This window comes from Fundulus heteroclitus, chromosome 16, assembly GCF_011125445.2.
Source record: "Fundulus heteroclitus isolate FHET01 chromosome 16, MU-UCD_Fhet_4.1, whole genome shotgun sequence".
In the NCBI taxonomy this organism is placed as follows: domain Eukaryota; kingdom Metazoa; phylum Chordata; class Actinopteri; order Cyprinodontiformes; family Fundulidae; genus Fundulus; species Fundulus heteroclitus.
Window position 1 is genome coordinate 37,734,392 of NC_046376.1, and position 12,116 is coordinate 37,746,507.

Here is a 12,116-nt window from a genome sequence, read left to right on the forward strand (position 1 = left end):
GTCACCGCATAGTACCGTGGCAAACTTTCTCTTTGGCCACTCACAATGGTGACTGAGGCTTTGTTTACAAAAAATGTGCATTTAGATATTCTGAGATGGAGGTGTGCAAGTAGGCCGTAACATTAGGGTGATTGTAACGTATGACAGGCTAGTAACAGTGGGGTAATTTTAAAGCGTTGGACTGCAGTCTCCCATCAGAAATAGATTCTTCTCTCCAAGAGCTGTGAGAGGCAGACGTCTGCTAAGTATATCTGTTTTGGCTTTGAGGCTTCTGCAGCATTTACCTGATGGGATAGGGGCAAACGGTGCATTGCCTGGGTTGGTGGGAACAGTGGAGATGCATCTGGCTCTTCTTTGGATCCATTCACCATAGATTGAGTCTAGGACGTGCAGACGGTATCCCACAATCCCCTGCACTCTTCTCAACACCTGTGCTAAGTCTTTCCTCTCCTATGCTGAGACATAAAGCACTCTCTATTGTAGCTCTAGAGAAGTTATTTAGCAGTTTAGTGGAAAGTCCAGACCTTTTCAGTTTCCTCTGGGAAGATGTGCAGGCTCCCTGCTATTTGGAGAGTCCAAGCGTGCGAGGAAGCTGTTTAAGGTGTCAGGGAGAGCCGGGTCATTGCTCAGCTGCTAATTGCTGCGCTGGTAGTCCGTGATGCTGCGCTTATAGTCCATGATGTTTCTGATTCCTTGCCACATCTCGCATTGATTGTTGCTGCTGAAGTGAGCCTCGATGCGCTGCTTCAATTTGCCCTTTGCCTTCTGGATGCCTTTTTAAGTTAAATTCTAGCCCTGTTGTAGGCCAGTCTGTCTCCTGATCTGAACGTTACATCCCGAGCCTTTAGCAGGGACCGCAACTGAATGTAAAAAGCACAGATGAGTAGCTTACTAAATCAGTGCCCTCTTTAAATACATCCCAGTCAGTGTTTCTAAAACAGTCCTGTAGAGCTGAGCAGGCCTCTTTTGTCCAAACATGGATGGTTTTTATCACTGTTCTGGTTCTGCAGATCAGTGGTTTGTAGGCAGGAATCAGCTCTACCGAGATGTGATAAGATGAGCCAAAGTGGGGGGCAACAGTAGCTTTGTATGCTCCAGGGATGTTACAGTAAACTTGATCTAATGTTTTATTGTCTCTGGTCAGGAACTTAATGAATATATATGGAACTTGGTGAACACAGCCTTTAAATTAACATGGTTAAAGTCCCCAGCAACGATTCCAGCCGCATCTGGGTTACTGTTCATTTAGTTGGTAACAAAGCAGTGGAGCTTCTCAAAAGCTTGTTTAGCAATATCTTTTGGCTGGATGTACACTACAATGATAATCACAGAGCTGTGCTCTCTAGCCAGTTTAAATGGTCTGCACATTACTGCAAGGTATTCCAGGTCAGGTTACCACAAGGTTCTGACAATTTTGGTTGAAGTGCACCAGGAGTTGTGGATATAAATTACCAGTCCTCCTCCTTTGCTTTTGTTTGCAGCCAGCGTTCGATCAGCCCTGAACAGTGTGCATTGCTCCAGCGTCACCACTTGGTCAGGGACACTGTTGTATAGCCACGATTATGTGAAAATGGCTACGTAGCTGTCCGTCCTATGCACAGTGATTCTTAACTGGATCTTGTCGAGTTTGTTGGCGAGGGATCTTACGTTGGCTAGAATCACGCTCTGGAGTGTTGGTCTGTATGGATTAGCCTTTAGCCAAGTCAGCAGGCCAGCCACATAGCCTCTCTAACTCCTACTTCACTTACCCTGATTCCTGGGCTTCCAGAGCGGATACAGTGGAGCTTCTTTTGTCCGTTGCAGGTCAGGGTGAATAAAGTCTGGATTTGACGGTCGGTACAGGTTGTGCATTCAGGGGTTGGGTCACAGTCTCAACAGCTCCTCTCTCCTGTATTGTATCAGAGCTTGGAGTGGTGATAACATGAGTAAAAACACAAAAACCAACAAAAGGAACTAAAGCGCCATAGCTGCTGCAGAATCCTGTGCTGCCATGTATTTAACATTAACCGACCAGGCTGTAAGATGGATGTCAAATCATTTATCAGGTGTCACTCGGTCCAAGATGCTGGGTCATAAACCCCCCCCCCCCCCCCCCCCTTATGTGGTTTGTTGTTAACTGTGATGCTGTCCCATCTCCATGCCAATGACAGTTATTTATTGTTCATCTTCTTCAGCCAATCACTAAACTTTTGAAGTCTGTGTATGACACCGTTCAGGTCTGTCTGTTTAGGCTTAAGCTGGTTTTAAACAAAGAGAAATCAAAAGCTAAATGGCCTGTAATTGGATAACACTTGATCAAATCCAGATGACTCTAAGCGCTACATTCAGTCATTCACCTATTCACCCACACATTCACATGCTGACAGTGGTGAACTACAATGTAGCCACAGCTGCCCTGAAGCAGACTGACAGAAGCTAGTCTGCCATATATTTGACACCACTGGGTCACCTCTGTGGTGGCTGTAGGTGGTCACCTCTGACCACCTAATTGTATCTTTTAAACCTTTTATTGATTACTTCTAAGCCAAAACTTAAATTGGGTTTCTTTTTTGAAAACAGTGTTTTTAAAGTCAGGTCAGGAATTAACTCACCACTTCACCCTTTCTCACCCTGATGGTTAATGGAGATCTGTTATTTATGAATAATTCAACCCAGTAAAAATGAGAAGCTGCGTATAATTTAATAAAGGATACTACTACTACTACTGCATACCCGCTTATCCATGGGGGGATCTGGGAGGCTTCAGCAGTCATTGGTCTAGAGGCGGCTACACCCAAGGATCACATGTGGTGCCCTCAGGCCTGTTCTAAAACTAGCACCATCCTCCAATGCGCTGCATCTTAAATGTTCTTTTAGCCTGTTGGTATAATTTTGTAATCACACTTACATTTATATAGATTTAAAAATGACAATATCTAAAAAAAAAAAAAAAAAAAATTCAAAGAGCATTGCAAATATGTTTATTGGTGAGAACTGACCCTTCTAGTTCAAAGGTCAGTGCCAATGAAGTAGCTCTGTTTCAAAAAGGTTGGTGACCCCTGTTCTAGACAGATTGCAGTCCATTACATTGCAACCGCATCAAAACATCAGACCCAAAAACAGATTAGATATTATCCATTCAGGCTCAATAAGGTTGATTTGTGAGGAGCGTTTTTGTGATTGATTGATTGGTTTGTATATTTTTTTTATTGTAATATGGCTTCATTTACGAAAAATAGATATAAGAAAAATGAAACTGTTAATGTCCAAAGTGCTCATTTTAGGAACAGTGCAAAAACATTTACTCAAAACAGGTTTGAGTTAAAGATACTGCAAGCCAGCAAACATAATTTAATGTCACGTAATCTTATGAAAACATTAGGATGAAGAAAAGTTTGGGTTCCTGAAACTCACCATTTTCTTCAAAACCAACTGGTACTGAAAAATATGAAATAAAACACTATCTATTCTCTATATCCAATTTTAAGCTCTTACCTTTTCTCTGTTTTATCTAGTTTACATCAAGCCATCTCAGCACAAACAACAGTTCCAATTTGGGTGCATCTGTTCAGTCCATACCTGACTATGTTTACTCACAGCTGTCAAACCCTCAAGTAACTTCACCTGAAGCAAAAAAGCTCCACCAAGACATTTGTACTCTTTCTCAGAGGGGTAAGGACTTTTTACCTAATGGGTACATACAGGTCCCGTTGTTGTTTGTTGTTGTTGTTTTTCTTTCATTGTAATGTTTAAATTTACTGCACAGCTTATATGTAGATGTTTTAATGGAAAATATTTGCATTGTTCATTCAAATAGATTAAAATATTGTTAGATGCATGTTGTTAACTGAAATAACTTACTATGATCAAATTTTGTGAATGCTTTGTTGTAGTCCATATGTCTCTGAAGTCCATTCATGAGGTTTTGACGTTGGAAAGAGAGCGACTGAGACAGGCTTGGACTAGTCCTGACCTGAGACAGAATGCCTCACAGCAGCTGGCAACACTCTGCACCACACTGTCTGAGGTAACATTCATACTAATACACAAAAGGCTAATTAATAAACACTAAACAATCAAACATAGAAACAAAATACAAATGGCCAAAAAAACATGTTTTTTTTTCAGGATTATAAGAAAAAAATTCTAAATTTTACAGTTTATGATTGCTACACAGTATTGGTATCGGCCTTAAAGAGACAATGAAAGCCAAGCCCTCCCTGTCTCTGGGAGGTTCGCTGTGAAACTGTTCAACAGGTTTGTGCTGTTTCTAGGCAGGAACACACCTTGAGTACCTCTCTCCCTTTGTTCAAGGAAGGCAAAAACACAAATACTTAAATGACTGTCTTCATGTTTCAGTTACATGCTGCTGCATGTTGGAACCATCAATTCTCAGTTGCTATGTGTTTGGGCTTTTACTTTCTGCATTATAACTGACTGTCTTGATGTGTAATGATACTGCTGTGAATGTATCATGTAAATGAAGGAAGATGCATACTTTTATTTCTATTATTGGCCATATCAGGACAAAAAAATAATAATCTGGTGCATCATTTATTAAATATTGTGTAGAATCCATACTAAATGTGTACATATAACAAACACTTAAAAATTCTGATTTGTAAAACCATATGCACACACAGCAAGCACCTTTGCTTTATAGATCAGTTGTACCTGAACATTTGCATACTAGGTTCTGTCATCTTCTGCCCTCTACTTGTCAATATTTAACCATAAATGATCAATGGAAAGCACCTCATGAATGTTAATGTGTATTCAAATGAGTCCGCTGATTGTTATTTCTAGGTTAACAATGGCAACCATGGAGGAAAAAACTGTGAAAATGTCTTTTAAATAGAAATTCTGCTGGGTGTTTTTGTACAGTTCAAATTAGGTTAAAAAATAAAATTTGAATCAGTTATTTTCATGTCCTGATTGTCAAAATCTTTGCAGGTTGAGGTTGTACTCTCCTTTTCCAGGTTCTGTGTTTGGTCTGATTTCCAAATTAACACCCTCTGCTGAATGAATGCATTTGAGTCTGCACTTCTATTTATCATTTCTCCTGTGCTTCTTTTGCATTTTCCTGCCTGGGTGGGCTGCTATTACTCCATGTGTTTGTGTGTGTGTATATGCATGTGCAGCTTGACATGCAGTCCCATCTGACCAAAGTCCATTCGATTTCCCTGTCTTCTGGCTCTACTGAAGAATCCTTCTGCACTGTCTGTACAGAACAGGTTTGTACTATATTTGGTCCATCTTTGATTTTGCACGTGTTCTCTTTTAATCTCAAAGCGTTCTACATATTGTAAAAATGTACAGTAAATATATTTCTTAAATGTTGCTGCATACATACTGCTAAATTTATACCCATCCTAACAATTACAAACAAGACAAGAGCATGGAAATCTTGTCATTGAAAAGGGTGTTACTGAGGTTAAGTATTTTCATTCTACTTTGGCCATTCTGCCTTCAAAACTGACATAAATGAAATTTTTGGCTACAGGTACATCTCCAAAATTTTAATATGATGAAAAAATTCATGTCACTCATTTTTCAAAATTAAACTCCTATACTTTAAAAATACATTGGACAAAGAGGGAAATGCACTTTATAAAAATTTAAAGGAAAAGGAGTATTTTTATTATATAGTGCCAATTCACAAAACGTCATCTCAAGGCACTTTACAAAGTCAAATTCAATCAAATCATACAGACAGATTGGTCAAAAAGTTTCCTATCTAAGGAAACCCAGCAGATTAAATTGAATCTTGACAAGCGGCATTCACTCCTCCTGAAAGAGCGTAGAGCCACAGTGGACAGTCATCCGCATTGTTGATAGCTTTGTAGTGATCCTTCATACTGAGCATGCTTGAAACAACGGTGGAGAGGAAAACTCCTGTTTACCAGGAAGGAAAAACCTGCAGCAGAACTAGGCTCATTGTTAGTGGCCATCTGCAATGACTGACTTGGGGTTTGAGAAGACACAAAAAAAAGCACAGAAGCCCACATTGATCCACAAATCTTTTCTATGTTCGAAAGGGTAACGACAGATGATCTCTTCTCCCCTGGATGGTGTCATAGCAAACACCTATCAACTCTAATAAACATCTGAAATATGGATCTGGTCAGTTAAGTAACAGAGGGGTTGTTAATAGATTCAATTCAGTTTTATTTATATAGCGCCAATTCATTAACATGTCATCTCGAGGCACTTTACAAAGTCAAAATCAATCATACGGATTGGTCAAAAACTTCCTATATAAGGGAACCAGTTGAGTGCTTCAAAGTCCCGACAAGCAGCATTCACTCCTGGAGAAACATAGAGCTACAGGGAGAGTCGTCTGCATTGTCCATAGCTTTGCAGTCCAAGGACTGAACCCTGTGGTACTCCACAGGTGACCCTAGAGTTTGAGGAAGATTTATTATTAACATGAACAAACTGGAATCTGTCCGATAGATAAGATTTAAACCAGCCTAATGCTTTCCCCTTAATCCCCACAGTATGCTCAAGTCTTTGTAGGAGAATATTGTGATCAACTGTGTTAAATGCAGAACTGAGATCTAACAGGATAAGTATAGACACAAGTCTATTATCTAAGGCCATGAGAATATCATGGGTGACCTTGACCAGAGCTGTTTCAGTGCTATGATGAGCTCTGAAGCCTGACTGAAACTCCTCAAGTAGGTCATTACTTTGTAATTGTTCACATAGTTGATTAGCAACTACTTTCTCAAGAATTTTAGATAAGAAAAGAAGATTAGATATAGGTCTGCAATTTACTAACTCATCTTGATCAAGAGATGGTTTCTTAAGTAAAGGGAATACCTCCTTAAACAACTTGGTTGCGATTGGGTCTAACATACTGGTAGAAGGTTTAGATGAAGCTAAAATTTTAGATAGCTCAGAAAGCTCTACTGCTTCTAAACAGTTCAGACACTGTGCCCAGGTGTATGATGTATGCCCAGGTCAGGATTTTCGGAGATGAGCCAGGTCACAATCCAACCTGTCACAAGGAGCTTGTCCCAGTATTGTCGGGCATGCATACTAGCTTTTTTTGGTAACTGATAAGTTTTATTTTCATCAAATTTCACTTTGGCTCCTAACACATTAACCAGTCCATATCAGTATGGATATCCAGCAGGATGTTTTTTTTTTTTTTTTTTTTTTTCAAATCGAAATCTGATATGTCTTTAATTTTGTTAGCCGTATAAATATATCAAATACATGGAATATCAATCCTGCCATAATTAAGAATACATACAAAAAAATTGACTCAATTAAATAAATACAGGGCCAAAAAGTAGCTAAAAATATAAATGTGCCATTAAATGAGACCTAAATAAAAAGGCATTCAATAATTAGCAACAACTATATATTTCTATATTTCAATATTTAATCATGATATTTTCATTGCTTTAATGCTTGTTTTTCACTTAAACCACTCATTTTCAATCATCTGTTTTTCTTGAACTTTATTTTTTTCTTTGTATTTATTTTTTTTCTCTACTCTTATTTTTTTCATATTTATTTACACCCAAATACCTTTAAAACATGCTTTTTTCCCCTGAAATATTTAAAATGATTTAATTGTCCATTTAATTCTAAACCTGATATATCCTTGTTGTTTCTTCCCCAACAGGTTCAACCCAGTCCTTTTTATTTCCATCCCTTCTTTTTCCACTTTAACTTTTTTTACTTGGTCTGATAGTGCAGCTGGCAATGTAAAAACAGAAGGGGTGGTCTTTGGAAAAGTGTCACAGCCTCAGCTTCTCACCTAATAGCTGAGGTCAAGCTTGGTGGAAGTTGCTGCTGAGTCCCTGAGGACAGGGATGGGCAGTATTTCTAATACAAGTATTTGAAATGCATATTTCAAATACAAAATACTATTTTGTAATTTGTATTTTATTGAGATGATGAAAATGCCTTTGTATTTTGTGTCATCAGTGTTGTGTATTTTTGTATTTTCAAAATACTGTAAAATACTTTGTGATGACATCTAACTATCTATAAAGCATGAAATAGTGTCTGTGGCAACTTTGCAATCAACACAAAACGCACGGTGCTGCATATTGGATTGCGTCACATATCTTCTACTTGGTGCTTTGTCAGGACTAGTCAAGGAAGTTGTTTTAAAGCAAGGGGAGCAACCAAATTTACCTAGTTTATTTCGGTAACTAATTTATTCTTAACCATGAATCACTCTTTTTATCACATGTTCCTGTTCAGTGTAACGTTCAGTGTTCTTAAGGCTAGGCTATTTAACTTTTGAATGTTAGCTGTTAACTAACTGTTAGTTTCACTGTTGTTGATTTCACCAGTGAACATTCAAAGAATCACATTTTTAAAGTTATGTTGCACAGTTTCCTTTTTGTTTCATGTAATTAGCCTATAGCCTACATAGGACTGTTGCATCTCATTGGCAATATGTGTGCTGCTGCAGCACCACAGGTGACCTTCTCCGCCACTTGTAGTAGGCTAGTTTTGGCTCATACTAGTGTTGGCCATTTTCATTTACTCTTTCTTAGAAATGTACCTAAATAATGTTCTACTGTTGACTGTATGTAGCCTACACAATATCAATGTTGGGAGTAATACAGTAAAAAAGTTATTTAATTAGGCTACAGTAATGTATTGCTTTTTGCAGTAATGTAAGGCATTACCAATACAATTTCAGTAATATTTTACTTGGTACAGTTCTCACTTACTTTGCTTTTTAATCCAAAATTGAGAAATGCTTAATTGGCACCAGAGAAGATTATCCAAGAATTAAAAAAGTCATATATGCTGCTCCTGGAATTTGATTGGCCTGTTTAGATGACTGTAGAAAGGGAATTTGAGTTATCTCTGCTATTCATGCAACAGAGCTAACATGCTTAGGCTATACTTCTCATTTCAAGCAGTGAGAATAACTAAAATGTTGCTTTTACAGACATAGATCTTAGTGCAAATAGTTTGAGAATAATGGCTAAGTCTACACAACTGTAAGTGGAAGAAAAGGCAACCAGCAATGATGGAACCATTTAAAGTCAATATACAATTTCACTATGGCTATATTTTACTAGATTAAGTTGTGAGTGACCTTTGGCCGTTGGGGCCTACATTGTCCCATGAGCCATGACTGCAACCATTATAATGTTCTTTTATATTGTCATTATGCCATACCACATCACCTCCTGCCGTGTAATGAGCTGCATTGAACACATGAAGAAATCCATATTTCCGGTTACGTTGGTGAAAGTAATGTAAACATAGTGTAATGGCTTACAATTCAAAGACAGTAATATTGTAGAGGGCAAAACATAAGAACTAGAGCACTTCTTTTGATCCACAGTTTAGACAAGGTAAGGTTACACAGCAAAAGGCTTACAAGTTGAGTTCACAAGCTTAGATGGCAACACTTGAGTTTGCAATTTGCCCTTCTTTTTTTATGTTTTACAGTATTAATGTAACAACCAGATTTTTTATTTTTTACTTTTTTTTTGGTATTTACATTGATTAAGGTTGTGCACTTGGGTAGTTATGGTGTTAAACCACTTAAAATGTTAAAATGCTTACCAGTTTAAATGTCTAAATAAATCATCCATTTTAGTCCGTGGGTCAGAATCTGTAGGACGTCTCCTTAAGAAGTTTCAAATGAACTGCCAGTGGGCAGTTGCTACACATAGCAGCGATCTCAAAACACCAATGTTCCCATGATATCGCTTGCACATTAATAAGTTATAGCCGATTAAAAAAAATATATAAACTTTGCGCTCCGGTCCAAGAGGTCACATGATTCGAGTTTTGCTGGTCAGCCAATCAGATCGCTGTATTGTCAGCTGTGCGAGTTCAACCAGTTCATCATGGCTGCGTCCGTAAGGTGTTTGTATGCATCTGTTTCCAGACTAAGAAAGCCATATAATAGCATTTTCTGGCGCCAGTTGGCAGAGATAGCCCAGACTTTTGCCCAATTTTCTGTGATATCACCAAGACCTGCTGCGCTAGGATAGCACAGGTGACGTCGTGCCAAACGACTTATCTCCGCCAGAATTTGTATCCCCTGCGTCAGGAGAGTGCTTGAAATCAATAAAACTTTTAACCTCCAGAGTTGGGAAGTCTAAATATTTTTAAAGATCACATTATAATAAAATGAAATGGATTTTTTTTAAACTCTTAATTTTTTTTTATATTTTTAAAACGACATCTTGTTTTCTTAATATGATTAATATCTCTATATGGTTCTTGGTTGAATTAAAATCTTATTAGATCTGATAATTTTGGCTGTACCTTTTATTCAGTGTTCATTTGATCACACATGAAATCCGCTTTATAGGATCCATTCATGCAGGTTTAGCTACCAAATAAGAAGAAGAAAAAAGATGAACAAGTAGACAGCTGTGATGGACTCAGGGAGGTGGATTTTTAGTTTCAGCTGACAGACATGCGACAATCTAATAACATAAAGCTAATATTTTCGTGACACGTGGAAATGACCACAGAGCCGTTTACTTTCTCATTACGTGTTATATTGAGTGATCAATCAAGTTTTAACCGACATAGCAATCCCTTACGATCGCACTGACAAGTGTTAAATTTTCAGTTTTAACCCATTAACTGAACGATAATTTAACGACTCCATTGCTATATTTCATTAAGAAAAGTAAAACATCTTCATATCCAGTGTGCGAGTTGCAAAAAAACCAGAGGGGGGGGATCCTTTCAAAAGTTTTATTAATGAATAAAAAGTTTGATTAATAATGGTTAGTTAGCACGGTGCTCTTTCAGGTAGCTAGCTAGATCCAGTAGGTTAGAGAATTGTTTTTAAACCTGCGGCATCTACTGTCGGGACTCGGGAGTGGGTATTAGTTTACTTTAACCGCTTTGAGCAGAAAACATAATACTCTTTTAAAAACAGACAACAAAAAAATTAAATGAACAAATGTGAAGGACACAAGACGTATTTATATTAGGGATGTCAAACAATTAAAACGATTGAATTTGAATTGATTAATCACAAAATGTCGATGGTTAACTCGAGATTAATTGCAAATTAATCGCACGTTTTATGCTTTTATTTCTGCAAGTGTAATAGCCTGTTTGGGCACTTTAATATGCAATTTTGCAATAAATGACACTAATACATGCTTGTACAAAAAATATTTTTATTTTATTTTTCAAGCACTTTTGAGAATTGGAATGAAAACATCCTAGTGCCAAATGGTAAACTCTGGACTATAATGGCTAAATGACTTATCATGACGCCCTGATGTTTACACAATGTGTAAATAAATTTGTAAATAAATACCTGTTTTCATGCAGATATATATTTGTTTAACCTGACAACAGCCAGCTGTATGTCTCGCTCCGCCTAGCTCCACTCACATACATCTGGGACACCGCCATAGGGATTGCCTTTACTGAAGGCTGGGCCTTATCAAAACTCCTTGCATATGATTGGATAAGCCACTTGTCTGTCATCTTTATCGACGTGCTATTTCAACCACTCACACCGAAGCTAACCCGTGACGCTGATGAGACCGACTCAGGAAAAAAAAAACTTTTTTTTTTTTTTTTATGTGTTTGCGGCTGTAGTGCAGGGTTTCCCGCAGCGCTATCTTGGCGAGGCGGCCGCGGAAAACGTGTCGTCCACCCCCCCTCCGCGAGCCGGTCCGCGGAAAACGTGTCGACCACCCCCCCCCCCCCCCCCCCCCCCCCCCCGCTCCGCGAGTCGGTCCGCCTCGCATAAGCAAATTCCTGCGGGAAACACTGTAGTGGCAAGCGTTTTATTGACAGTGAGCTGATAGTAAGAGGGGGGAAGACAGGCGGCAAAGCGCCGCGGGTCGGAGTCGATCCCGGGCCGACCGCGTCGAGGACTAAAGGCCTCCCAATATGGTTTGCGCTAACCGCTAACCGCTCCGGGGCGCGTCCGCGTTGCGCGTCCGCGTCCGCGCCCCGGAAAACAAAACTTGCCAAATCCGGTCGGGAGAAGGGCGAAAACATGGTTTCCACCAACAAAAGCCTTCAGAGCCGTTCTCTGATGTTCTTTTAATGAAACAATATCAGATAGATTGGACAACACGGAAGAAATAGCAGCATCAATGCTAACGGTTGCTTCCTCGATGCGAGCCGCCATTGTTGTTGGAATCTCACGGTGGCTT

The 12,116-nt window shown here is 38.9% G+C and overlaps 1 protein-coding gene across 4 annotated transcripts in view; it reads left to right on the forward strand.

Annotated features, from left to right (window-relative positions):
* Positions 1-12,116, forward strand: part of LOC105922321 (oxysterol-binding protein-related protein 6) — a 53,197-nt gene that overhangs the window by 12,784 nt on the left and 28,297 nt on the right. For 3 of the 4 annotated variants that reach the window (XM_036148637.1, XM_036148640.1, XM_036148639.1), the window contains 3 exons: positions 3,495-3,651; positions 3,873-4,006; positions 5,121-5,213. In XM_036148637.1, the coding sequence (XP_036004530.1) occupies positions 3,495-3,651; positions 3,873-4,006; positions 5,121-5,213 (384 nt within the window). The remainder of the gene's footprint in view (positions 1-3,494; positions 3,652-3,872; positions 4,007-5,120; positions 5,214-12,116) is intronic. The other variant, XM_036148638.1, reaches the window with a different exon arrangement.